A 27,079-nucleotide genomic window follows, 5' to 3' on the forward strand; every position below is an offset into this window, starting at 1 on the left:
GCTGACAAGGTGAAACATTTGTCCATGTGTCCTTGAGCAAGACACTTAACCCTAATTGCTGATAATGCCTGACCCTGACCCCACTCTCTGAGGGTGTCTCAGGGGGATATGTAAAACAGTACAAATATAAGCAAGCGCCAAATGATTATTATGTAATCACTTGCTTGTGATCCGCTCACCAACAATTTGTCTGTTGTTCTTAGGCTCTGGAGGAAGAGTTTGCCAGGAAGCTTCAGGAGCAGGAGGTCTTCTTTAAGATGAGTGGAGAGTCAGAGTGCCTTAACCCCTCAGCCCAGAGCCGCATCTCTAAGTTCTACCCCATCCCCAGTGTCCACTCCACTGGCTTCTAGGGGTTAACCCATTCATGACACTCCGGATGGACATGGACATATATCCACACCCACATATTGAAGGCATACACAATGAATAGATATACACACTCCGGATGGATACACACACACACACCACACACACACACACACACACACACACACACACACACACACACACACACACACACACACACACACACACACACTAATAAGACTGAGCCTCTGCTGCCTTGTCCCGTCTCCACTGATGACAATCAGGGGGACGAAGGGGCGATATCTCCGAGGGGTGTGTTTGTACCCCTCTAAGGGTGAGTGTACCCCTCTATCGGTTTCTGGACGAGGATGGGACAGTAGCCCTCAAGCTACAGACTGTGTTAATCATGAAGACCCTTTTAATGGTGATCTGTTATACATAATTGACCCCTTTTTCATTGTATAGGGTCGTGTTCAGTCGGGCACACCGTAGCAAGAGTTTCAATTTGTGTTCTTATTGTAGAAGTAGTACCTCCCCGTTTCACTCCATTTCAAATCATTTTCCACTGACTGAACAAAACCCAGTTTTATTTCTTATAGCTTCCTCTTTTGAAATGAGTTATGAAGGAGATTCTTGACATTATGCATTTTCAAATTTGATACTTTGGCACTGTGTTCCTCAAATCCTAGCCTCCAAGTCACTAAAGTGTCTCAGGCAGATTACATTTTTTATTGATGATTCTTTTTCATTTGTGAATCTTTTTTTTTCTTGAAGAATCTAGTGCCTGTATACTTTTATTTCAATGGGCTGGCTTGTCAAATTTAAGCTTCCTCTGAAAAAAAATAACTATTGCTGCTCAATTTTTATCCCATTTAGTTATTTGCACTAAATCAGGGCTGCCCAACCCTCTTCCTGATTCAGCTAGTTAAGGTCTTGTTGAGCAGCTAATTAGTAGAATCAGGTGTGTTAAATTAGGGTTGGACTGAAAACCCACAGGACGGTAGATCTCCAGGAAGAGGGTTGAGCAGCCCTGCACTAAATAAAAAGGATGAAGTAACATTTTGTACCAGAAGTCCAATATAATTAACTTATATATTCAATATCTTTGGTGATGTTTGAGAGAGCTAATGATCTGATAAGAATTTACTTTTGGTAAAGGATGAAAAGCACATTTTTTTATAATGAATCTTGACAAAGGCATGATATATTTTATATGCAATCACACACATCTTGACAAGATATTGAATTTAGTTTTCAATGGACTAGGGAGTGACTGCCTGTAGTTGTGCATGGGTTTCAATGCAAGTTTGACTTCTTATGTTATAATTATGGTATCAAATGTTATTTTTTGGAGCTTATTAACAACAGTTTGGGATTTATATTTTTCTGTCGGAAATGGTTCCTTTCTTCTAGCCTGGAATCCAAACTGAATCACTACTTTCACTGTTGTTTTACTTGAACATTTGTGAAACGGTTGAGATTCCCAGGCTGGTATCTTTCTTCAGGTTTCATGAGCATGCCTTTCATCTTCAGCACAACTCTTGGGATTTGTTTCTCCCTTTTTGTAATTTGGTGTAGTCGGCGAGTGGACATTTTGTTTTAGCATACTAAGGAGGGGGTATTAAAATGGTGTTTGTTTATATATCCAGACAGAGACAAGGTTTTCACTGTGGTTACTCAAATGGCGTTGTTAAATAATTCGCTAGAAATCTGTGAGGACCTATATGAAGGTCTGTTTTGTTAGAATTTCATGCAAATGTTTGGTATGTCTGTGTATTGTTTATGAAATTGCCTCCCATTAATAAGGTATTATTGCATTACCATATTCATCAGTTGACCTGCATGGCTTTTGGGTTTGTTTGTAAGTAAACTATGATACTGTTTTATTATCATTCATACTAGCTAATAGCCTTAATGTTTTCAACAAAATGTATGAAGATACGGTATTCATGTTGTGGCCCTCTGTGTAGTTATTTTAATCAGACTTAGTTCAAGTCCCGCCCCAAGTGATCTTTATATTCGTATAGCCTACTGTATCATAGTCAAATGTTTTGTTCGTTACTTATTTAATCTGAGGGAAATTAATATGACGTTATCATGAGTTGAACAGTTTTGATAACATTTTCAGAACTATAGTTTTAGCTTATTTTATCATAGATATGCATGATCTACTCTAAAGTGGTGGTAGCCTATAACCTTCAATACAGTTAAAAATCATTTGTTAAAAAGGAACTGTTGGACCTGACTGGTTTAGGCCATCATGGCTTCTGATTGATCCATTTGTTATCTCACCCTTTTTTGATTGGCTGCAGGAACAACAATCAGTCGATGCTATTTTATAATTGGTCTGTAATAGTGGCAAACAAAAACAAAACATGATACACAATGAAGGAGTGCTGTGCACCTTACACAAAATGAAGATACTCTGCCAGTAGTTATTTATGTGGAAATGTATCTTTACGGTACAGTATTGTAGTTTCCTCAATTGTCAAATAGTTCATTTCTAATCTGAAATTTAAACTGAATTGAAAATATAATTAAATACCAATCATGTCAATATGTGTTATGTTATTAGTTTCATGATTTCCTTCTGATTTTCAAATTGTATCATGATTGATTGATTTCAGAATGTTGTTTGAAATTGAACTACCATTAAAAAAATAATGTTTACTTTATAGTTTATAGAATGCCTATGTACTGTAGATTTGCATTGTTCTGTAAATAAACAATTTCCTGTATACAATATCGTGTACCTGTTTGTTTCTTCAGTGAGTCTATAGGAACAATGTGAACCTTACGTTCCACTTTGATTAAATAAAGCTTTATTTTTATAAAGTGATATCAGTACATTGAAAGGAGATTTTGACAATGGTTTGAGTTTTGTTCGATACGAAATGTGTTTTTCCTCAAGTACAAAACTACAATAACAATAATAGTACAAAAGCTATTGAATAAAAATGGCACACCCTATTTTTCACCACATAGTTGAACAATCCCTGCTATCAACATGTAAGGAGGTGAATTGGAAAGATACTCCAGCTCAAACACTAGTAAAAATAGATCATAAAGACATCTTTGACACAACACAATACATCAGCGCATGGAATACTGTACTGTTCAACAGTTTCTCCAATAGAAAACAATATATTTACATCAGTAATGTCTCCAAGGCATTAGGGCCCAGACATGTATGCTCATGAGTCATGACATATTTCATAGGACTTTCATTCAAATTTTAATGAGTATTTATCAATCATTTGTTTCTGAAACACCAACATTCCTCTTTCTTCTGTGCGTCACAAGTGTGTATTCTCCTGTGGACAAATGTGAAATCTTAATGAAACCATATCTGGTTTGCTTAACTAGGTCAGATCGACACATCATGCATAGCAGGGACCCTTCTATTGAGGGTACTACCATCCTAGAATTACATATAGTATCCCTAGAATGGATCCTACGTGAATAGGTTCCCTGTGATTATCATGACGTACCTTTCTCCCCCTTTCCCCCCCTTTTCCACTCCAGACCATTGAGGCCTGTCCTTCCTGGGATGCCATCTAGTCCTGGTTAACCAGAATTCAGAGTGAAAGTGTCACAATGGGACTGATTTTATGAGTTTGTCTTGCCTGAGTAGCTTAATACAATGGTTTACAAAGACCTGGCAAATGATCAAGAGCGCAACTCTAAAGATTTAAAAGGCGTAATGGTTCAAAAAGTACCTCTCTCGCCTTTGTGACCTGTATGTCCTATGTCCCCTTTCTGTCCTGGCCTTCCAGGGGGTCCCACAATGTTTCCATGGGCTATGGAGGATGCATAAGGTTATTTCATATAAAGTTAAAGCTGCAATCAGCATTTTGGCAAAGCCCCACCAATGTTCAATCGTGACAAATTGGACTTCACACTTGGTACTGTTCTTAATTAAAATCTATAATGTGAAATAAAGTACTAGTCAAAAGTTTGGACACCTATTTATTCAAGGCTTTTTCTTTATTTTTACTATTTTCTACATTGTAGAATAATAGTGAAGACATCAAAACTATGAAATAACGTATGTAGTGTACTGTAGTTAACAAAAAAGTGTTATTTATTTTATTTTTGAGATTCTTCAAAAAGCCACTCTTTGCCTTGACGACAGCTTTGCACACTCTTGGCATTCTCTCAACCAGCTTAATCAGGGAGTCACCTGGAATGCATTTCAATTAACAGGTTAATTTGTTAATTTGTGGAATTTCTTTCCTTCTTAATGCGTTTGAGCCAATCAGTTGTGTTGTGACAAGATAGGGGTGGTATACAGAAGATAGCCCTATTTGGTAAAAGTCCATATTATGTCAAGAACAGCTCAAATAAGCAAAGAGAAATGACTTTCCATCATTACTTTAACACATGAAGGTCAGTCAATCCAGAAATTTTCAAGAACTTTGAAAGTTTTTTTTAAGTGCAGTCGCAAAAACCATCAAGTGCTATGATGAAACTGGCTCTCATGAGGACCGCCACAGGAAAGGAAGACCCAGAGATACCTCTGCTGCAGAGGACAAGTTCATTAGAGTTAACAGCCTCAGAAATCAGCAATTAACTGCACCTCTGATTGCTGCCCAATTAAATGCTTCAAGTAACAGACACATCTCAACATCAACTGTTCAGAAGAGACTGCGTGTAATCAGGCATTCATGGTCGAATTGCTGCAAAGAAACCACTACTAAAGGACACCAATAAGAAGAAGAGACTTGCTTGGTCCAAGAAACACAAGCAATGGACATCAGACCGGTGGAAATCTGTCCTTTGGTCTGATGAGTCTAAATTTTAGATTTTTGGTTCCAACCGCCATGTCTTTGTGAGATGAAGAATAGGTGAACGAATGCTCTCTGTATGTGTGGTTCCCACCGTGAAGAATGGAGGAGGAGGTGTGATGGTGTGGGGGTGCTTTGCTAGTGACACTATCTGTGATTAATTTAGAATTCAAGGCACACTTAACCAGCATGGCTACCACAGCATTCTGCAGCGATACGCCATCCCATCTGGTTTGTGTTTGGTGGGACTATTATTTGTTTTTCAACAGAACAATGACCCAAAACACACCTCCAGGCTGTGTAAGGGCTATTTGACTAAGAAGGAGAGTGATGGAGTGCTGCATCAGATGACCTGACCTCCACAATCACCCGACCTCAACCCAATTGAGATGGTTTGGGATGAGTTGGACTGCAGAGTTGAGGAAAAGCAGCCAACAAGTGCTCAACATATGTGGGAACTCCTTCAAGCCTGTTGGAAAAGCATTCCAGGTGAAGCTGGTTGAGAGAATGCCAAGAGTGTGCAAAGCTGTCATCAAGGCATAAGGTGGCTACTTTGAAGAATCTAAAATCTAAAATATATTTTGATTTGTTTAACACTTTTTTGGTTATTACATGATTCCATATGTGTTATTTCATCATTTTGATGTCTTCACTATTATTCTACAATGTAGAAAATAGTAAACATAAAGAAAAACCCTTAGGTGTGTAGGTGTGTCCAAACTTTTGACTGGTGCTGTACGTTAATGAATTACATTTATACTGTATTATTCTCACCTCTGATGTATTCCACAAGGTCAGTGGCGTTACTATGGGAACCAAACACACGGCTGAATCCTGGCGCACCGGGAGGGCCAGGGGGTCCTGGGGGTCCTTGAACAACCTGTGACTTCTCCAGCTGAGACTGGTTCTCAACCACATCCCTCAACAGACCATGGTCTACGGGATGGGAAACAATCAAGATCAGAGATAGCATATGCATTTACATCCAATGACCAGCAAAAGTAGGACTCTTCATTCATTGTCGATGGTCGCTATCTTTACTTATCAACATCTGTGTCCCATTGGCATAGAAATTGAATTACTAGAACTGCCATCCCAATTCAAGTCAATGTGCCATTCCTTTGATCCATTGTCATTGGAAACAAATAAGCTTTGAAGAATTGCATTTAAATGTTGAGTTAAATGTGTCTAGCTCTGAAAAGTATATTGTAGCACTGCGATGACAGTGTTGTGTATTCAGTTTCACTTACACTTGATGTAGTCAGTCACTCGGACCGCTATATTGGAGTAGTCTGTCTCAGTCTCAGTCTCAGCCAGCCTTCTTCCCTCGCTGGTCCTGTGGTCGAAGGCGTGGCCGTACCCAGAGCTACCCTGCTCTCCCTTATGTCCCTGGGGTCCAGGGGGACCTGGGGGGCCTGGAGGCCCAAACATTCCCCCTCTTGTACCATCACCTGGTAAGGATAATACAATTTGCCAGTTATACCCACTGATACCCACTGCTCTGGGACAGTAACTCAATGCCAAGGGTAAATTATTGCTTTGAAATGAATGGGAGTCCGTATAATCCCCTATCAATGTCTATTTTTCATTTTAATAAGTAACCTTTTTATCTTGGGGAGGACATCTATAAAGTGATGTAATTAGGGTAACCTATTGTACAGGCTCAATGCATTTCAAGTAATCTATTAACTTTTATTTCCTGGTTTAGACCTACAGGGTGGATAATGGCAAACTAACTCTTTCTGTACTGTTGTAACTCTAGGAGTCTTTGGATAGTACTGTAAAACCATATCTTTATCCACTCAGTAGAAAACAATTTATGAAACCCTTATTGATTTGACCATACTCTGTATGTAGTCCTTGACCTCCTCCAGCCTGTATCCAGAGCTGCTGTAGGGGGCCTGTCCTGAAGGACCGGTGGGGCCTTGAGGGCCAGCAGGGCCTGGGACACCAGGTGGACCAGGAGGCCCCTGAGCGCCCAAGACGCCTTTGTATTCAGCATCTAGAAAGGACAGGCAGAAGTGACATCAGTCAAACTGTTAATAGGAATAAATATGCAGACTGTCCAGTAAGTCATTCTGGCTCTAGACCTACAGTGCATTTGGAAAGTATTCAGATCCCTTGACTTTGTTACGTTACAGCCTTATTATAAAATGGATTAAAAAACAAAAATAAAAAAATGTCTCATCAATCTACACACAATACCCCACAATGACAATGAGAAAACAGGTTTTAAAAAATGTGTGCAATTTATTACAAATATAAAAAACAGAAATACCTTATTTACATGAGTATTCAGACCCTTTGCTATGGGACTCGAAATTCAGCTCAGGTGCATCCTGTTTCCAATTATCATCCTTGAGATGTTTCTACAACTTAATTGGAGTTCATCTATGGTAAATTCAATTGATTGTACATGATTTGGAAAGGCAATGACCTGTCTATTTAAGGTGTCACAGTTGACAGTGCATGTCAGAGCAAAAACCAAGCCATGAGGTCAAAGGAATTGTCCGTAAAGCTCCAAGACAGGATTGTGTCAAGGCACAGATCTGGGGAACGGTACCAAAAAAAATTGCAGCATTGAAGGTCCAACAAGAACACAGTGGCCTCCATCATTCTTAAATGGAAGAAGTTTAGAACCACGAAGACTCTTCCTAGAGCTGGCCGCACAGCCAAGCTGAGCAATCGGGGGAGAAGGGCCTAGGTCAGGGATGTGACCAAGAACCCAATGGCCACTCTGACAACTATCTCTGCAGCACTGCACCAATCAGGCCTTTATGGTAGAGTGGCCAGACGGAAGTCACTCCTTAGTAAAAGGCACATGACAGCCCACTTGGAGTTTGCCAAAAGGCACCTAAAGACTCTCAGAACATGAGAAACAAGATCCTCTGGTCTGATGATATCAAGATTGAACTCTTTGGCCTGAATGCCAAGCGTCACGTCTGGAGGAAACCTGGCACCATGGTGCTGGCAGCATCATGTTGTGGGGATGTTTTTCATTGGCATGGACAGGTAGACTAGTCAGGATCGAGGGAAAGAACGGAGCAAAGTACAGAAAGATCCTTGGGACATCAGGTAGCTTACTAGTTAGAGCATTGGGCCAGTAACTGAAAGGTTGCTGGATCGAATCCCCCAGCTGACAAGGTAAAAATCTGTCGTTCTGCCCCTGAACAAGGCAGTTAAGCCACTGTTCCCCGATAGGCCGTCATTGTAAATAAGAATTTGCTCTTAACTGACTTGCCTAGTTAAATAAAAAAAATCCTTGATGAAAACCTTCTCCAAAGTGCTCAAGACCTCAGACTGGGGTGACCTTCCAACAGGACAACAACCCTAAGCATGCAGCCAAGACAGCACAGGATTGGTTTTGGGACCAGTCTCTGAATGTCCTTGAGTGGCCCAGCCAGATCCTGGACTTGAACCTAATCGAACATCTTTGGAAAGACCTGAAAATAGCTGTGCAGCGATGCTCCCCATCCAACCTGACAGAGCTTGAGAGGATCTGCAGAGAAGAATGAGAGAAACTCCCCAAATACAGGTGTGCCAAGTAGGGCTGGGCGATAAATCAATATCAATAATTATCAAGGTAATTAGTTCCCTCAATAACGATATAAAAACGTTTAGATTCATTTTTGATAATGTCGATATAGAATAATTAGGTACAGCAGTCCATTTCACCTCTATGACGCAGCAGGAACGTGCAGAGAAGTGACAATATGCACGTGGAGAGGTACACGCCCACTAAAAACCACTTAGCACCTCGAGTGATGGAGTAGCCACTGTTAACCACGAAAAATTAGTCATGTAGGCGAAAACAGTGGCATTGATAGCCATGGAGAAGGAGCAGCTTCCAATGAAGAAATTATTGATAAACAGGGTTAAACTGTTTCAGTAATTTGGAAGTGGTTTGGCTTTTTGAAGTCCAACTCAGAGCAGAGCAATGTTTGGTGCAAATTGTGCCGTAGATTGGTGGCTACCAAGTCTGGTAATACGACAAACCTTTTTCAACATCTGAAGCAAAATCACTCTTTGGAACATGCAGGAAGTTTGAGTTTGCGCCACGGTATTGTATACGCCTCCTCAAGCACCAGCCAATCTAGGGATGTTTGCCCGAAGCAGTCAATACTGACAGCGTTTATGCCCTACAAGCAAACATCGAAAAGACAAAGACATCACAAATGCTATTATGCATTGCATTACTAAAGACATGCTGCCAATTAGCACAGTCGAAAAGGAAGGTTTCAAGAGGCTTATCAATTTAATTGACCCCAGGTACGTGCTCCCTGGCCGCAAACATGGAACAATTTTCCTTAAATATAATTTTATGTGTAGCTCACATAACACATTTTTTTTTACCTTTATTTAACTAGGAAAGTCAGTTAAGAACAACTTCTTATTTACAATGACGGCCTATCGGGGAACAGTGGTTTAAGTGCCTTGTTCAGGGGTAGAAAGACAGATTTTTACCTTGTCAGCTCAGGGATTCAATCTAGCAACCTTTCGGTTACTGGCCCAACGCTCTAACCACTAGGCTACCTGCCGCCCCAAAGCCCTTGGTTTGTTCAGGCATTCTTGAGTCTGAAGCAGATATGCACCTTTTAAACATCATTTGATTAATATCGTGATAATTATCGTTATCGAATGAAAAAATATATAGATATCGTGATAATTTATTTGCCATATCGCCCAGCCCTAGTGCCAAGCTTGTAGCGTCATACCCAAGAACAGTTGAGGCTGTGCTCGCTGCCAAAGGTGCTTCAACAAAGTATGAGTAAAGGGTCTGAATACTTATGTAAATGTGATATTTCAGGTTTTTATTTGTAATTAATTAGCCAAAATGTCAACAACAAAAAAAAAATCTTTGTCTTTATGGGATATTGTGTGTAGATTGATGATGGAAAAAATCTATTTAATCAATTTTAGAATAAGGCTGTAATGTAACAAAATGTGGAAAAAGTCAAGGGGTTTGACTACTTTCTGAATGCACTGTATGATAGATGATTGGAATATAATGTGTGGCCAAAACCGTGTCCTTTAGGTCTTGCAGAAAAAACATGTGCTAAACGCTAATGTCGGTATAAAGTCCGTAGTCAGAGCTAGGGTTGCAAAATTCCAGGAACTTTCAATTCCTTTCCAGGTTTTTCTGATGTCCCGGTTGGAGGATTCCAGATTTCCTGCTATTCCCTTCTGATTCCGGAAATCCTCCAGCCGGGATTTTGGAAAAAAAATTGAATTTATTGAAAGTTCCCAGAATTGTGGAACTCTAGTCAGAGCGCTTACTTTGCAGAAGATAAGAGATGTCACTGTGGGACCCAGGTAGGCCCGGTGGGCCGGGAGGTCCAGGGGGTCCGAGCATGCCCACCATACCCTGCTCTGATGACAGACGGATGCCACAACCAATCACAATCCTGAATTCTTATCATGTGACTATTTTAAATCAATTGAACTACTTACCAAGATCCACCTGTAGGTTCCGGCCAACCATTTGGGAAACACTTGCACACACTATGGTTAAAGAAGCTAATGGTGTGTGTATGAATCGAAATGTGAATCTGACATGGCTGTGTCACAGTGATTCCTTACCATTCATTAGATTGAGGACTCGTCCAGCCACCTCATTGGTATTAAAGCCATAGCCTCCTCTCCATGGGATCCCTGGGATGCCAGGAGGTCCAGCAGGGCCAGGAGGACCGACGATGTAGTGTCGCACTTCCTCCCCTGAGAGAGGTACGGATCAGGCAAGGGCACTTCACTGACCATTGACTGTCTCATGACACAATGTTATCTCTTTATTTTCGTCCCGATTATCAACATTTGTGCTCAAACATCTGACTTACTCTGTAGAAGGCTGATGATGTCATTTAGCGATGTACTGCCTCCACCTGGAGCGCCAGGCGGGCCTGGAGGTCCAGGCACCCCACTAGCAATACCTCCACCTGAAATGTCAACAGAAGTATTAGATCCAGGTAAACATACAATATGATATAGTTTATATATGTAATGCTTTTGATAAGATGTTGGTTTGTCTGGACTCACTCTGGATGTATGCGATGACGCGACTAGCAAGGTCATCCACTGACTCCACTGATCCACCACCAGGGGGCCCCGGTACGCCCGGAGGACCCGGAGGACCCGACATGTACTCCCTGACACCATCGCCTACATGAAGGACAACACAATACACAAGTTACTGCACTGCTAAACAGTAGCGTAAAAAAGGTTTTAGATCATTAGGCACCCTTTTAGTTAGCATCAACTACGCAAACAACATCTAAATCATATTTGTCGACCATATTGTCCCACGGAGGTCACGTATGCTGTCAAATATGCTATCAGGAGGTATATCTCACTGATCATCCCCAAAGCCAACACCCCATTTGGCCGCCTTTCCTTCCAGTTCTCTGCTGCCAGTGACTGGAACGAATTGCAAAAATCGCTGAAGTTGGAGACTTTTATTTCCCTCACCAACTTTAAACATCAGCTACCTGAGCTGCTAACCGATCGCTGCAGCTGTACATAGTCCATCTGTAAATTGCCCACCCAATCTACCTACCTCATCCCATTACTGTTTTTATTTTATTTACTTTTCTGCTCTTTTGCACACCAGTATTTCTACTTACACATCATCATATGCTCATTTATCACTCCAGTGTTAATCTGCTAAATTGTAATTATTTGCTCCTATGGCCTATTTATTGCCTACCTCCTCATGCCTTTTGCACACACTGTATATAGACTTTCTTTTTTTCTACTGTGTCATTGACTTGTTTATTGTGTTATTGGCTTGTTTATTGTTTACTCCATGTGTAACTCTGTGTTGTTATCTGTGTCACACTGCTTTGCTTTATCTTGGCCAGTTCGCAGTTGAAATGAGAACTTGTTCTCAACTAGCCTACCCGGTTAAATAAAGGTGAAATAAAAAAAATAAAAAATATATTGTAACAGTCTTTGGATGGACGTAGTTTAGCCCCAATCCTTTTCATTGGAGGTAAGAAGAAAAAGCAGATAATCTCACTCACTCTTGAGGTATTCTGTGATGTATTGACGGACGTCCGGTGTTCCATCCCCAGACCCAGGTAGCCCATCACGGCCGGGTTCCCCGGGAGGTCCAGGTGGACCTGGTGCTCCAGGGGAACTCCTGGATGATCCACCACTGGAGTAGCCAGGGATTCCTGGAGCACCTGGAACGCCAGCCTCACCTAATAAAAATATAAGTAGGCTTAATTAACTTACACAAATGATCCACATTGGGTGATAAACATTGTTAAAGTGATGTTCCAGAGATTTTGTATAATTTTAGCCAGTAGATTTGAAAATAGTGCTCATGAGCCAAAACAGGTCCCAGTTTTAATTATTTTTTGCAATTCGTATGATATGTTACGAATGTATAAGTACTTAAGATCCCAGACTGCATCTTTAAAGGGGTGTAAGGGTGTACCTTTTGGACCCGGTTGCCCCTCGGGGCCCTCTGGACCTTGGGGCCCTGGAAGTCCACTGTCACCTTCTGGTCCTGGACCTCCAGGTTGTCCCTGGGGTCCAGGGAAACCTGGGGAGAAAACAATACAATGAACAATACAACATATACCCACAAGGATTAAGTAAATTCAGAAGTAAATGTTGGTTGTAACCCAAGCGACAGTTTAACTATGCTTCTGATAAATATTTGATCCACCCACCGACACCGGGATCTCCGGGAACTCCTGGTAAACCGGGCTGACCTGGGTCACCTGAAACATAGATCAAATTGCGTTAAGGTCGACATTTTAAGTCTATCACTAAGTCTGCCATGTAAATAGTATGTGACTGAGCCAGTTCAAATCAAATCAAATGTATTTATATAGCCCTTCTTACATCAGCTGATATCTCAAAGTGCTGTACAGTTCATAGCCTACTATGATATCAATCCAGCCCTTTGACATGGAGATGCCTTTAAAATTGCTTACCTTGGTAACCCTGGGGTCCTGGTTTACATTAGGAAACAATAAAATGATTTACAAGATGAGTGCACATAACTTCTGTTTCGACCAAATTGACTATGATAAAAACACAAATGGTAGAGACAGTGAGTTGGACCCCTCTGTACCTGGTGATCCCGGAAGACCAGTTGGGCCAGCAGGTCCTGGTGGTCCAGCGAAGAAGGTTCCTGAAAGGCAACACAGCATTACACTACAACATTACATTGCGTTACATTACGTGACCTTCCATATCATACCATATCATATGGGGTGGCAGGTAGCCTAGTGGTTAAAGCGTTGGACTAGTAACTGAAAGGTTGCAAGAGCGTTGGACTAGTAACTGAAAGGTTGCCAGATCGAATCCCCGAGCTGACAAGGTAAAAATCTGTTGTTCTGAACAAGGCAGTTAACCCACTGTTCCTAGGCTGTCATTGAAAATAAAAATTTGTTCTTAACTGACTTGCCTAGTTAAATAAAGGTAAAATATATACTGATCAACAGCTTCTATCTTTGACAGTAGAGTCATTGTGATTGTGTTGAGTGATCAGATGGTAACAGTATGGAGAGTGTAGTGTAGTTTTGGTTAGGGCCACCTACCTGAGTTGGGCACAAAGCTACCTGGCTCTCCCTTATCTCCTCGGGGGCCGGGCACACCAACACCTGTGAGAGGAATGGGTCAGGTTGAGTTGAAATTCATCAAAATGGTTTGAAAAGGAACTTTGCAACAGATGACGCAAACCAGTTCTTACAATAGCTTAATTATTTTACAATATAATTTGTATATAATATTGTACATTCTTCTCAGGTAGAAATGTTATGGTTTACCTGGTACACCTGGCTCTCCTTTAGGACCTTCAGGACCTGGGGGACCCTTACCTGAGAAGGAATAAGGTAAGAATTAGCTTTATAAAAAGGACAGAATCCATAAGAAAAAGGGATCAGAACAAAATAAAATAAAACAGCTATCCGTCCAAAAATACATTGAAGTGCATGGAGAATGAACCACATGGCTTACCTAGAAGACCCTGGGCACCTGGTTCTCCTGGGGGCCCTGGAGGGCCAGGTGGGCCAGGAAGACTAGCCACAGGTGCACGTTCTGTTGTAAGGGGTAAGGTAAGTGTAGAGGTAATAAGAAAGTCATACACTATAACGAGTCTAAAACAAGAACATATTTTCAGCCAAACATACTCACTCTCTGTGGTTTCCACAGTCTGTACAGTAATACCAGGCTTTCCCTGGTCTCCCTTCTCTCCTTCCTCTCCCTTTTCTCCCCTGGGACCTATAGAGACAGAGCCAATGAACAATCAAAGGGAAAGTACGTACAGAATATGGACCCTGATGTCTCATTGGATATCTGAGAAATAAGTCTTACCAGGCGTTCCAGGAAGACCAGCAGGGCCAACAGGACCTGAGGAGACACAACAGAAGCACTGAGCTTACAGCTTACTGTACCTGAAAGTCTATGAGGAACTTCATGAAGATCTCCAACATCTAGATCTTCATCCAGATCTGGTCAAGGCGATACAGTGTTTACTCAAACTGTAGAACAATGTCTTAGAACAGTGGTTCCCAAACTTTTTATAGTCCTGTACCCCTTCAAACATTCAACCTCCAGCCGCGTACCCCCTCTAGCACCAGGGTCAGCGCACTCTCAAATGTTGTTTTTTGCCATCATTGTAAGCCTGCCACACACACACTATACGATACATTTATTAAACATAAGAATGAGTGTGAGTTTTTGTCACAACCCGGCTCGTGGCAAATGACAAAGAGCTCTTATAGGACCAGGGCACAAATAATAATGTAATAATAATCAATCATTTTGCTCTTTATTTAACCATCTTACATATAAAACCTTCTTTGTTCATCAAAAATTGTGAATAACTCACCACAGGTTAATGAGAAGGTTGTGCTTGAAAGGACGCACATAACTTTGCAATGTTGGGTTGTGTTGGAGAGAGTCTCAGTCTTAAATAATTGTCCACACACAGTGTGTGCCTGTATTTCGTTTTCATGCTAGTGAGAGTCGAGAATCCACTCTCACATAGGTACGTGGTTGCAAAGGGCATCAGTGTCTGAACAACATGATTTGTCAAGACAAGAAACTCTGAGAGCAGCCCGATTCAGAAATCTGGCAGTGGCTTCTGATTAAATTCCATTTTCACAGAACCGCTTGTTGCAATTTCGATGAGGCTCTCTTGTTCAGATATCGGTAAGTGGACTGGAGGCAGGGCATGAAAGGGATAACAAATCCAGTTGTTTGTGTCGTCCGTTTCGGGAAAGTACCTGCGTAATTGCGCACCCAGCTCAATCAAGTGCTTCGCTATATCACATTTGACATTGTCTGTAAGCTTGAGTTCATTTGCACACAAAAAAACAATACAATGATGGAAAGACCTGTGTGTTGTCCTTGTTAATGCAGACAGAGAAGAGCTCCAACTTCTTAATCATAGCCTCAATTTTGTCCTGCACATTGAATATAGTTGCGGAGAGTCCCTGTAATCCTAGATTCAGATCATTCAGGTGAGAAACAACATCACCCAGATAGGCCAGTCGTGTGAGAAACCCGTCATCATGCAAGCGGTCAGACATGTGGAAATTATGGTTAGTAAAGAAAACTTTAAGCTCGTCTCTCAATTTAAAAAAACGTCTCAATACTTTGCCCCTTGATAACCAGCGCACTTCCTCTCCCTGTTGTAAAAGTGTTACATAGTTGCTGCCCGTATCATTGCATAATGTAGAAAATACACGAGAGTTCAGGGGCGATGCTTTAACAAAGTTAACCATTTTCACTGTAGTGTCCAAAATGTTTTTCAAACTGTCAGGCATTCCCTTGGCAGCAAGAGCCTCTCAGTGGATGCTGCAGTGTACCCAAGTGGCGTCGGGAGCAACTGCTTGCACACTCGTTACCACTCCAATAGGTCTCCCTGTCATGGCTTTTGCACCATCAGTACAGATACCAACACATTTTGACCACCAAAGTCCATTTGATGTCACAAAGCTGTCCAGTACTTTAAAAATATCCACTCATGTTGTTCTGGTTTCCAGTGGTTTGCAGAAGAGGATGTCTTCCTTAATTGACCCCCCATAAACGTAACGGACATATACCAGGAGCTGTGCCAGCCCCGCCACGACTGTTGACGCATCCAGCTGTAACGCATATAATTCACTGACTTGTATGTGAAGCAGTAATTGTTTCAAAACATCTCCTGCCATGTCACTGACGCGTCGTGAAACAGTGTTGTTTGATGAAGACATTGGCTGTATGTTTTGTTTTGGCCTTTCCCCCCAGCATTGTCCCAGCCATATCTGCAGCAGCAGGAAGAATGAAGTCCTCCACAATAGTATGGGACTTGTCTGTCCTAGCCACTCGGTAGCTCACCATATAAGACGCTTCTAGCCCCTTCTTAGTAATGATATCTGTTGCTTTTATGCATGTCTTACTACTCGAAAGTTGTCTTTATTCTTGCTCAAAAAACTCCCGTGGCTTATTTTTCAAATTGTCATGTCTCGTTTCTAAATGTCTGCGCAAGAGTGAAGGTTTCCCGCGAGAGAGTAACGGTTCATGTGATTGGATGTTAATTATTTGACAAGGCTACCTGTATTTGACATTGTGTTGTTATTTCGCTGAACACTAGATGGTTTAATTTTATTTTGGGCAGTGAAATGAGGCTACTCAGGCGAGAAACAAAACTCACCCAAATGTATAGCCCCATTGGAAAATATAAATATACTATTTGAAAATGTGAAGACATTTATTTGGCGTACCCCCAACAGCATTGCGCATACCCCAGGAATACCTGTCTTAGAACATTTTAGAATTTAGAGCTTCAGTACCAACCTGAGAGTCCAGGGGATCCAGCAACACCAGCGGGTCCGGGGCTGCCTGGAGGTCCGGGGATGGCAACCGAACTGGAACCAGCTGGATTGACCAATGACCATCCATTACTTAAGGATATGTGATGCTGTCCTACTGTGGACACTGTACTATAAAGTCATCTCAAGAAATATTTACAGCTGTAGATGTACAGTGCCTATCGACCAGTGTAGCGATGTCTCTAATTTGCCTTGTCGTTTCCTCTTACTTACCTGCATTGATGATTCTACCAGGTTCTCCAGCTTCGCCTAGAAGATAACATGATGATAGATTGAATGAAAGCATAATCCTGTTTGACTAAAGATATAGAGGAAGAATGTAATAGGTACATTACCTTTACCTCCAGGCTGACCTGGATTACCTGGTATACCTATACGGGGTAGAGGGGGAGGGTTACAAAAATGTTATAGCCTGCTGTACAATATTTGAGGAACCATGCATCTGAAATGTAAATCAAGGAATGATTTTGCATCAAAGAGTCATACCTGGTGGACCTTGAAGCCCGGGAATGCCTACAGCGGAAACAAGTGGAAAATGTATGTTATTGAATTTTAAATAGTGAATACTAAGCATTGATGGATGGATGGATATATGGATTAATAAATGGATTCATTGATTTTACCTGGGAGGCCTGTATCTCCTGGAGGTCCTGCTGGTCCTCTGGGACCTGGCAACCCATCCAATCCCTTGTCACCTGGAATGATACAGGTATCAATTATCCTGTAAAAACTAAAAGTTGTTATATGGACAACTTGATATTTCAACCAAAATATATTGTTGTGGTTTCTATCTACCAAAGGATGTTGTTGTTCTTACCTCTAGAGCCTTTTTCACCGTCAGCCCCGGGAGCACCTGTTGAATAACACCCACACATACAGAATTGATAAGAGTGAAGAATTTAACTGTTACAGTATCTATATTCGGACAGCCTGAGATTATTCTAGCAGCACAATCTTTTCTTCACTACTCTGTTCACTTACCTGTGGGTCCTTTGGATCCCTTTGTTCCGTCTGGTCCTGGAAGTCCTCTTTGACCTGGGTCACCTATGATGACGGAGAGGGTACATAACCACTATGAAATGTGCTTACAACCCATTTTCACACCAGTTTACATATGTAGTGCATATTTCTCTCAATGATGTGTTATCCTAGAGAAGGAGGAGAGAAGAAATAAAGAGGAGACACAAAGTTCTGAATCCCATGTGATTCTAACTATTCAGGGCAGACAGATACACACCTGATGTTCCGCGGGGTCCTTTCTCTCCTGGCTCGCCCTTATTTCCTGGAGGTCCAGCTGGTCCCTTCTCTCCTGGAAGAGGAGAGAAACAATAGGCTTACTGATATGATCTTTGTTTGATGCTGCAATATGTAACTTTTTGGGCAACCTGACCAAATTCACATAGAAATGTGATTTATAGATCTGTCATTCTCATTGAACGTAAGTCTAAGAAGTGGGTGATTTGTCTATGTGCACAATTTCTATGTTTCCATTCTTAAATTCAGTTTTTGCGTCTTTTACTTTCAGTTTTTCAAACAGCTATTGAAAAGATACAGTATTTCACAGAGGTTTAGATGGCACAATGATTCTCTACAGAATTGCTTGTTTTGTCACAAACTGAAATTAGGTGAACTATTAGATGTTTTGCAACCAGGAAATGGCAGAGCGACTTCTGCATATTACAACTTTAAAGCTAGAATCCTCCATTGACAAAATAACAAATCCACCTCCCTGCCCCTCTTTCACTAGAAAAAAAACAAAGGAATGGGGCCTGGAGAAATGTAACCATTCTCAAATTCATAGAGAACAGTATTACTTCCGTCCCTCTCTTCGCCCCAACCTGGGCTTGAACCAGGAACCCTCTGCACACATTGACAACAGTCACCATCGAAGCATCGCTACCTATCACTCCACAAAAGCCATGGTCCTTGCAGAGCAAGGGAAACAACTACTTCAAGGTCTCAGACCGAGTGACGTCACCAATTGAAACGCTACCAGTGCGCACCGCTAACCAGCTAGCCATTTCACACCGGTTACAGATGCAAGGACTGACCATCCATGGTATCAAATGTATAGGTTTCACCACATTTTGAGGCTATACAGTCTTTGTTTACATTTGCATTCTTTACTAAAATGTTAGTAAAGCAAGCTTATTTTTGGGGTTCTGATGGAGTATGACAATTAAACTAAGCTCATGAGGCATTAATAAGTTATACTCTTCAACAATCAATGGCTATCATAAATGTTTAAGTGAAAAAATGGATGTATCAACTAAGGTTTCTAGCTATATTTGTGGCTTTCTCTTAGTGAATCTAAATCAAGCAAATAGGCCTGCATACAACACATCTCAACATGTTGGTCTAGAATACCTTTCGGTCCTGGAGCGCCTGCTTCACCTCGGAAACCCTGTGGACCAGGAGTTCCTAAAGAAAAGTGACAAATACACAACTTTAGAAATCACATGGTTGTGTCTTCTTCCAATACAATGGTACATGAAAAGGGCAAAGAGCACTCACCTGGGATACCTGTAGCACCCTGACCACCCGCTGACCCTGGAAAACAAAAATAAATACACTTTAACAATGGCGGCCAACAGTTACAGTCTCAGTGTTGATGAATTGCGTTTACATTTTAGTAATTTAGCAGACGCTCTAATCCAGAGTGATTTACAATTTGGGATAGTTTAATGTATCTCATCAATTTAGATGTATTTCCTGCATTAATGATGACCTTTGGCCTTACCTTTAGGCCCAACAGGCCCAGCAGTGCCAGCAGGTCCGGTGCCTCCGGGTTCACCAGGAGAACCTATGGCATCACATAACATTACATAAGAGCTTGAACAGGAACCCATAATTTAAATATATACATTTTATGGATTTTTTTCTCTGAAGATATACTGTGACGCCATCAAATACACTTATGAACATACCTTTGTCCCCTTTCTCTCCAAACCCTGGAGGACCAGGCTCTCCACGTGATCCCGTTGGTCCTTCTCGGCCCCTCTGGCCTGGGGGGCCCTCTGCACCAGCTTCACCTATTCACAGATGAGAAGAGATGCATTGTGGGAGTGTGATAAAATAATTTATATGTTTAAAAGATAATGATTAAATAATTCTACCCTGAAACGTAACTAATTAGTAATTAGTTGTTTATGTAGCATGTATAATGAATAATTAAAGTATTAAACATAAGTCCAACTAGGTTGGACTGGGAGGGAGATAAATGTGTGTATGTGTGTGCCGAAGAAAATACCGAGAACAATTAAAACGGTGTTTGGCTCGACCTGGCTACAACTCTGAGAAACTTATGATAGGACAGGGAGTACTTCTCAAGGTTTCTCTAATCTCGGGGGAATGGAACGGACAGCGCTGGGTAGTGATACACAGTGGTGAGAACTCTGGAGAAGCACACAACTCACCTACTGTTCGTGTGTATGTATGTGCGTAGGATATCTACTGTTTGTGTGGATGTATGTGCGTAGGTAGGAAGTGAACTATAAAAAGGATGTCTTTGTATAATGAACTTCAGAGTACCCTCGTGAATAAACATTTTGACTATTGTAAGCTGGGACTCTCGTCTGTTTCATTCAACCAGAATCTTACAAACTCTGGGTTGCAGACTGAGTAGATGAATTGAAGTTTATGAACAGTGATAACGAAATTCACATAACAGAGTGAGAGTCTATACAGTACATTTCTCATTTGTTGCAAGATTGAGATCTTGTAATTTTAAGTCAAATTGTGTCCTTAAGCATTACCTGCATTTCCTTTAGGTCCCCTCGGGCCCTCCTGTCCACTGTGGCCCATCTGACCTGGAGGACCTAAGGAAGAGAAGCCGGACATCAGTCTGCTATCATTCAGCAGATGATTATTTACTGTAGCCACTACAGAATAAAACTAGTAGTTTGTGTTCCTACCTGGTAGGCCAGGGAATCCATTATCACCTGAAATGAATGAATTAATTCCATTTGTACAGTATAACTCTAACATGTACAGTATTTGCTGTGTGACGTCATTGAAATGAAATGTAGGTCTAAGGCTCACTGACCTTTGACTCCTGGACCACCTTGGTCACCTGAAATAAAACAGCTGAAATGTTCATCAACAGACACAGCCAAAACTTGCTCTGCCAATACAGTTTGTTTCCATCTATGGATGGATGGATCCATCTATGTATGTTTCCATGTCCATGCAGTGGATGCCCTACAGTACCTTTGGTCCCAGGCTCTCCTCTCGCTCCTTTCATTGAATGTGCAAGTGTTGCTGTAACAAATAAATAAAAAATGTTGTCAATATATAGAATCCAATAAAAACGACACATGTATAACATCTTTCAAAAATATTCATACAATTCACAAGTTTGCATGATTTTGGATTTGTGACTGAATCATTCCTTTGTTTTAATAGTTGAAAAGCTCAACATATACCCACAAAACACAAGGCTGGTGCACAGTGTAAGTTCTGGTTCTGGTTCTGTACCTCGTACAGTATCGGACTGCAGCTCAGTCCTGACTATCTGCTGAACTGCCCTTTGCAGAGCTACAGGGTCTTGGCCTGGTCCATTAGCTGATCCTGGACCTGCTCCTGCTGCCACTCCCAGATTGATACCATTATCAGAGCGGAGCAGTGTGGTAGAGGAGGGAGAGGAGGTCTTGTCTATGTATGCAGACTCCAAAGGGTCTATGATGTTGATGGCTGAGGAGGAGGAGAGGCGACTGGAATGGGCTGAGGAAGAGCTGGAGGCTTGTTCCAAGGCATCCACACGAGCTTTAAGACGTTTGACTTCTTCGGCTGTAAGTGGTTGGAAGAGAAAGAGAGGGAGGGGAAGAAAATTGAGAGGGAAACAGAGAGAAACAAGGACAAAGATCGAGTGAGAGAAGCGAGAAACAGAGAGAAATACAGGGGAGAAAGAACAGAGAAAAAAACAGAGAGAGATTTATTTAGACACGGATGTAACTCTAGCTCTCTATGACAGAGACAGCCACATAAATCCAATCACCCCAGTGCCCTACAGCTCCACTCCTCCTCTCTTACCCAGGGCGATGAGTCCCAGGAGGAGCCCCAGGAGGAGCAGAAGACCCAGCAGGAGGCCCAACAGCCACTTCCACCAGGAGCAGCAGGACCAGAAGCCCCGACCTCCTCCAGACTCGTCCTTGCGTATCTCTGATCGAAGAGAGAGGTAGAGGACACGGGGGTCAAGAACCAGCATCAGTAGAGTATCATGAAGAATGCATAAGAGTAGGCATTTAGGGCTGAAGATTGTTACATTGGGATTCAGCCATTTCAATTTCAAAGTATAGTTAGACTATACCTGCATAGGTTGCTTTGTCTTTCGTTGACACTTTCATCAAGGATCCAGCTTTAAAAAACAGCAGTGGAAGAACAGTTTGTTGGTAACACAAGTCAAGGTGTGGTGAAAATGTCTATTCACTTCCATTATCTACCGTTTGTTTCTGTGGTTCTGGCTGTAGCTGTCTCCACAAAGCCGGACACCTTCTTCTTCTCCTTCTTCAGTGAGTCCTCAGAATAGGCTAGAAAATGTGAAAAGAGAAGTAAACTTCAGCATAACTCACAGACAACGGCTAACACTAAGACAGTGGGACTGGAGTATGTTATTGGGCATGGAAACATTTAAGATCTGATAGGACTGGTACCATTTTCCCTCAGAAGGTTATTCTCATTGAGCACACAATTGAATATTTAGTAAATATTATGTATTTAGTGAAAACCCTCCTCTATGTGTACATTTCTGGTATTCTCACGTACTGGATTGCAATATTCCGGTATCTTTCCCCCAATTCCCATGTTTCTAGAAATCATGCTTTGAAGATTCCCAGAATAAGCAGGGAATCTGGAATCCTCCAACCAAGATTTCAGGAAAACCTGGGAATTTTGGGAAAGTTACCGGAATTTTGCAAACATATTGCTCTTACAACAACCTCTCCCTCAACGTCAGCAAGACAAAGGAGCTGATCATGGACTACAGGAAATGGAGGGCCGAGCACGCCACCATACACATCGATGGGGCTGTAGTTTAGTGGGTCGAGAGCTTCAAGTTCCTCGGCGTCCACATCACTAAGGATCTATCATGGTCCATACACACCAACGCAGTCGTGAAGAGGGCAATGCAACGCTTCTTACCCCTCAGAAGGCTGAAAATATTTGGCACGGGCCCTCAGATCCTAAAAACGTTTTACAGGTGCACCATTAAGAGCATCTTGACAGGCTGCATCACCGCCTGGTATGGCAACTACTTGGCATCCAACAACAAGGCGCTACAGAGTGTAGAGCGACCCAGTACTCCCGAGCTCCCTGCCAACCAGGACCTCTATACCAATTGTCAAAAACTCCAGCCACCCAAGTCATAAACTGTTCTCTCTGCTACAGCATGGCAAGTGGTACTGATGCACCAAGTCTGCAACCAACAGGACCCTGAACAGCTTCAACCCCCAAAACATTAAACTGCTAAATTGTTGGTTAAATATTTAGCCAAATAGCTACCCGGCTATCTGGATTCAGACTTTTTTTTTTGACTCATCACATACGCTGCTGCTACTGTTTATCATCTATCCTGTTGACTAGTCACTTTATTCTTAGTTATATGGACATATCTCCATCAATTACCTCGTACCCCTGCACATCGACTTAGTCCTGGTACCCTGTATATATAACCATTGTGTATTTATTATTACTTTTATTATTACGTATTATACATTTTTCTATTATTTTTCTATTTTCTTTCTCTCTGCATTCTTGGGAAGGGCCCGTAAGCATTTCACTGTTAGTCTACATCTGCTGTTTATGTAGCATGTGACCAATAACATTTGATTTGATTCGAGTGTTGCCTACCAATAGCAGTGGCAGCAGAGGAGAACTGTTTGCCAGTATCTTTGGCCATGATGAGTCTTTCCGTCTCCTTTTTGACGGGAGCGTTCTCTTTCTCCAGCAGCATGAATTTGTATTCTTTGGCCTCTTCACCGGTAGGACTGCTGGGCGCCACTGAGAAATAGGCAGCAAAAACATTCAGTATAAACTGGTAAGTGTCATGAATACATGATAAGATAGAGTAGGAGAGGATATCCTTTTACTGCAGTGGGCTAAATCAGGCTCACACAGATTGTTTCTTGTTAGTCTTAAACAAATCTACTTTGAGACAAAAGTAGACACCTCACACACAAGGTTATGGGCTTAAAAACAGAAGACACCTGTACCATGTTAGATATAGAATTTAAATGATCACATTTTGTGTTTGCATCCCAATATTACACTTCATATACATCAAACAAGAGGAAAAATATGAATAACATTCCACCCATGAGGCAACTAGAGGGCGATTTGGTAATTTGACTGCAGGACAGCGCTATACTTGTCTTCGTGCTGCCGCTGCTTGTACATATATACATCGAATCAAATGTTTTATGTCTATGGTTGCCTAATTGTTATCTATGCAAAACAAAGTATTTTGGACTCACCTGTGTTTGTGGACACCCCTGTGCTTGTGACATTTTTCTGCACACCATAGACTGCCAAAAATAGAAAGACATGCAGGGTGAATTTAACATGATTTAAACGTGTGAAATATAACTCCCACAATGAACATGGGCATTATTCTCTTGATCCCAGTGGATTTCTGAACACTCAACACTCCATCCATACCTGTTTGTGTGTTGATTCCATTAGCTGTCAGGATACCGCCAGTGGTGGTGGCCAGGTTCTTCTGCATACCGTGAACTAGAGTTGGACAAAGGAGAGAAAACAGTCAATACTTTTTATTTTTTATTTTATTTCACCTTTATTTAACCAGGTAAGCTAATTAAGAACAAGTTCTCATTTTCAACTGCGACCTGGCCAAGATAAAGCAAAGCAGTGCGACACAAACAACAACACAGAGTTACACATGGAGTAAACAAGTGTACAGTCAATAACACAATAGAAAAAAAAGAAAGTCTATATACAGTGTGTGCAAATGGCGTGAGGAGGTAAGGCAATAAATATGCCATAGTAGCGAAGTAATTACAATTTAGCAGATTAACACTGGAGTGATAGATGAGCAGATGATGATGTGCAAGTAGTAATACTGGTGTGCAAAAGAGCATAAAAATAAATTAAAACAATATGAGGATGAGGTAGGTAGATTGGGTGTGCTATTTACAGATGGACTATGTACATCTGCAGCGATCGGTTGCTCAGAATGCTGATGTTTAAAGTTAGTGAGGGAAATGTACGTCTCCAGCTTCAGCGATTTTTGCAATTCGTTCCAGTCACGGGCAGCGGTGAACTGGAGGGAAAGGTGGCCAAAGGACGTGTTGGCTTTGGGGATGATCAGTGAGATATACCTGCTGGAGCGCGTGCTACGGGTTGGAGTTGTTATCGTGACCAGTGAGTTGAGATAAGGCGGAGCTTTACCTGGGGGGGGGGGGGGGTTATATAGGCTGGTATGGATTGTCAAAAATGACAAAATACTATAAAGCTCAATGTATCAACATTTTTAAATATGTTTAATTAAAATACATGTATTTGTATTTTAAAATACAAAAATACGTTTGCAAGTAAACAGCACAAACAGCAACAATATTCTCAGTAATGGTTACAGAAACGTTTCACTTGCTATGACTGTGATATGTTGTTGTTTATCTACCTTAGTTGAATACACTGACTCTAAGTCACTCTGGAAAAGAGTGTCTGCTAAATGACCAAAATGTAAATTATGTGAACATACTGGGTATTATTATTGGCCTTGTTCTGGGGTAGAGCTCATTAGAATACTACTCAGAATGCTTTGCAATTGTTCATTATTACATATACATTTATATTTAGTTAATTTAGCAGATGCCCTTATGACACCATAGTGCCATCAGACATCTGATACCAGGGCAGGGTGACATGGAAGCCACAAAATTGTGAATGATATAAAAAATGGCAGTTGTGGGAAAAGTACTCAATTGTCATACTTGAGTAAAAGTAAAGATACCTTCATGGAAAATTACTCAAATAAAAGTGAAAGTCACCCAGTAAAATACTACTTGAGTAAAAGTCTAAAAGTATTTGGTTTTAAATATACTTAAGTATCAAAAGTAAATGGAATTGCTAAAATGTACTTAAGTATCAAAAGTAAAAGTATAAATCATTTCAAATTCCTTATATTAAGCAAACCAGACGGCACAATTTTATATACAATTTTTTTTATTGACGGATAGCCAGGGGGCACACTCCAACACTCGGACATAATTTACGAACAAAGCATTTGCGTTTAGTGAGTCCACCAGGTCAGAGGCAGTAAGGATGAGTGTGTGAATTGGACCATGTTCCTGTCAAAATGGGTGTCAGGGAAAATGTATGGAGTAAAAAGTGCTTTATTTTCTTTAGAAATGTACCGAAGTAAAAGTAAAAGTTACCAAAAATATTAAAAGTAAAATAAAGTACAGATACCCCAAAAAACGACTTAAGTAGTACTTTAAAGTATTTTTACTGAAGTACTTTACACCACTGAAAATGGTATAGAAAAGTATTTTGTATTTTGAAAATACAAATTACCGCTCTCGAAAGTATCTTATTACAAAATACACTGGAGTGAAGTTCAGCCCAGTGTAATACAAACGACTAAATACTCAGAAATAATTTAAATACATATTTCAAATACATGTAATACAAACACTGCCCATCTCTGCATACCAGTCACTTACTTTCAAATCTGTGAAGGGAACATGTGAACACTTTGGGAGAAAGGAAAGATTATTGGGACGCACCGATAGAGAGACAATAGATGTTGAGGGAGATGTTTACCAGTGCTAGAGGCAGAGAGTCCAGAGTTCATGGACATAGAGCTGAGGGCCAGGTTGTTCTGAAGCCCTGTGGCTGTAGAAACATTGATAAACACCCACATCGAGTGAGTCACACCCACAGTAACATATACAGTACTCATTGACAATGAAAAAATTAGGAGACATTTTCTTTTTTATGATTTTTATGTCATACACAAATCTAGTTAATTTTAATCATGTCCTTTTTATCTCTTGGATTAACTCTGTTCATTTATATAAATGAACATTGATGGTGTGAATGATTAAATTCAGAATACATTTCTGTTGGCACAATTATCACTCCGTATCATGCTTCAATCTTATTATTTTTTTACCCTTATTTAACTAGGAAAGTCAGTTA

The 27,079-nt window shown here is 41.1% G+C and overlaps 2 protein-coding genes across 7 annotated transcripts in view; one reads left to right on the top strand and one right to left on the bottom strand.

Moving 5' to 3' along the window:
• Positions 1–3,049, top strand: part of LOC106586757 (STE20-like serine/threonine-protein kinase) — a 40,061-nt gene extending 37,012 nt beyond the window's left edge. For all 3 annotated transcript variants that reach the window (XM_014174358.3, XM_045707063.2, XM_014174365.3), the window contains one exon: positions 204–3,049. In XM_014174358.3, the coding sequence (XP_014029833.3) occupies positions 204–350 (147 nt within the window). In that variant the 3' untranslated portion in view covers positions 351–3,049. The remainder of the gene's footprint in view (positions 1–203) is intronic.
• A 479-nt stretch (positions 3,050–3,528) lies between these two features.
• Positions 3,529–27,079, bottom strand: part of LOC106586738 (uncharacterized) — a 31,211-nt gene continuing 7,660 nt past the window's right edge. For 2 of the 4 annotated variants that reach the window (XM_045707044.2, XM_045707052.2), the window contains 44 exons: positions 26,702–26,773; positions 24,575–24,649; positions 24,391–24,441; positions 23,768–23,917; positions 22,363–22,449; positions 22,230–22,277; positions 21,953–22,081; positions 21,398–21,709; positions 21,131–21,181; positions 20,967–20,993; positions 20,836–20,862; positions 20,677–20,739; positions 19,849–19,953; positions 19,662–19,724; positions 19,436–19,471; positions 19,289–19,342; positions 18,159–18,230; positions 17,903–17,965; positions 17,739–17,774; positions 17,545–17,616; positions 17,408–17,434; positions 17,257–17,292; positions 17,135–17,170; positions 16,887–16,967; positions 14,418–14,453; positions 14,238–14,324; positions 14,061–14,141; positions 13,871–13,921; positions 13,643–13,705; positions 13,174–13,233; positions 13,034–13,051; positions 12,767–12,817; positions 12,529–12,636; positions 12,110–12,289; positions 11,127–11,249; positions 10,928–11,026; positions 10,674–10,808; positions 10,371–10,463; positions 6,940–7,095; positions 6,344–6,544; positions 5,868–6,029; positions 4,026–4,106; positions 3,798–3,869; positions 3,529–3,620 (listed from right to left, as the gene is read on the bottom strand). In XM_045707044.2, coding sequence (XP_045563000.2) covers positions 3,556–3,620; positions 3,798–3,869; positions 4,026–4,106; positions 5,868–6,029; positions 6,344–6,544; positions 6,940–7,095; positions 10,371–10,463; positions 10,674–10,808; positions 10,928–11,026; positions 11,127–11,249; positions 12,110–12,289; positions 12,529–12,636; positions 12,767–12,817; positions 13,034–13,051; positions 13,174–13,233; positions 13,643–13,705; positions 13,871–13,921; positions 14,061–14,141; positions 14,238–14,324; positions 14,418–14,453; positions 16,887–16,967; positions 17,135–17,170; positions 17,257–17,292; positions 17,408–17,434; positions 17,545–17,616; positions 17,739–17,774; positions 17,903–17,965; positions 18,159–18,230; positions 19,289–19,342; positions 19,436–19,471; positions 19,662–19,724; positions 19,849–19,953; positions 20,677–20,739; positions 20,836–20,862; positions 20,967–20,993; positions 21,131–21,181; positions 21,398–21,709; positions 21,953–22,081; positions 22,230–22,277; positions 22,363–22,449; positions 23,768–23,917; positions 24,391–24,441; positions 24,575–24,649; positions 26,702–26,773 — 3,695 coding nt within the window. In that variant the 3' untranslated portion in view covers positions 3,529–3,555. The remainder of the gene's footprint in view (positions 3,621–3,797; positions 3,870–4,025; positions 4,107–5,867; positions 6,030–6,343; positions 6,545–6,939; positions 7,096–10,370; positions 10,464–10,673; positions 10,809–10,927; positions 11,027–11,126; positions 11,250–12,109; positions 12,290–12,528; positions 12,637–12,766; positions 12,818–13,033; positions 13,052–13,173; positions 13,234–13,642; positions 13,706–13,870; positions 13,922–14,060; positions 14,142–14,237; positions 14,325–14,417; positions 14,454–16,886; positions 16,968–17,134; positions 17,171–17,256; positions 17,293–17,407; positions 17,435–17,544; positions 17,617–17,738; positions 17,775–17,902; positions 17,966–18,158; positions 18,231–19,288; positions 19,343–19,435; positions 19,472–19,661; positions 19,725–19,848; positions 19,954–20,676; positions 20,740–20,835; positions 20,863–20,966; positions 20,994–21,130; positions 21,182–21,397; positions 21,710–21,952; positions 22,082–22,229; positions 22,278–22,362; positions 22,450–23,767; positions 23,918–24,390; positions 24,442–24,574; positions 24,650–26,701; positions 26,774–27,079) is intronic. The other 2 variants (XM_045707045.2, XM_014174325.3) reach the window with 2 other exon arrangements.

The sequence above is a fragment of the Salmo salar genome, chromosome 02, assembly GCF_965601325.2.
Source record: "Salmo salar chromosome 02, fSalSal1, whole genome shotgun sequence".
In the NCBI taxonomy this organism is placed as follows: Eukaryota; Metazoa; Chordata; class Actinopteri; order Salmoniformes; family Salmonidae; genus Salmo; species Salmo salar.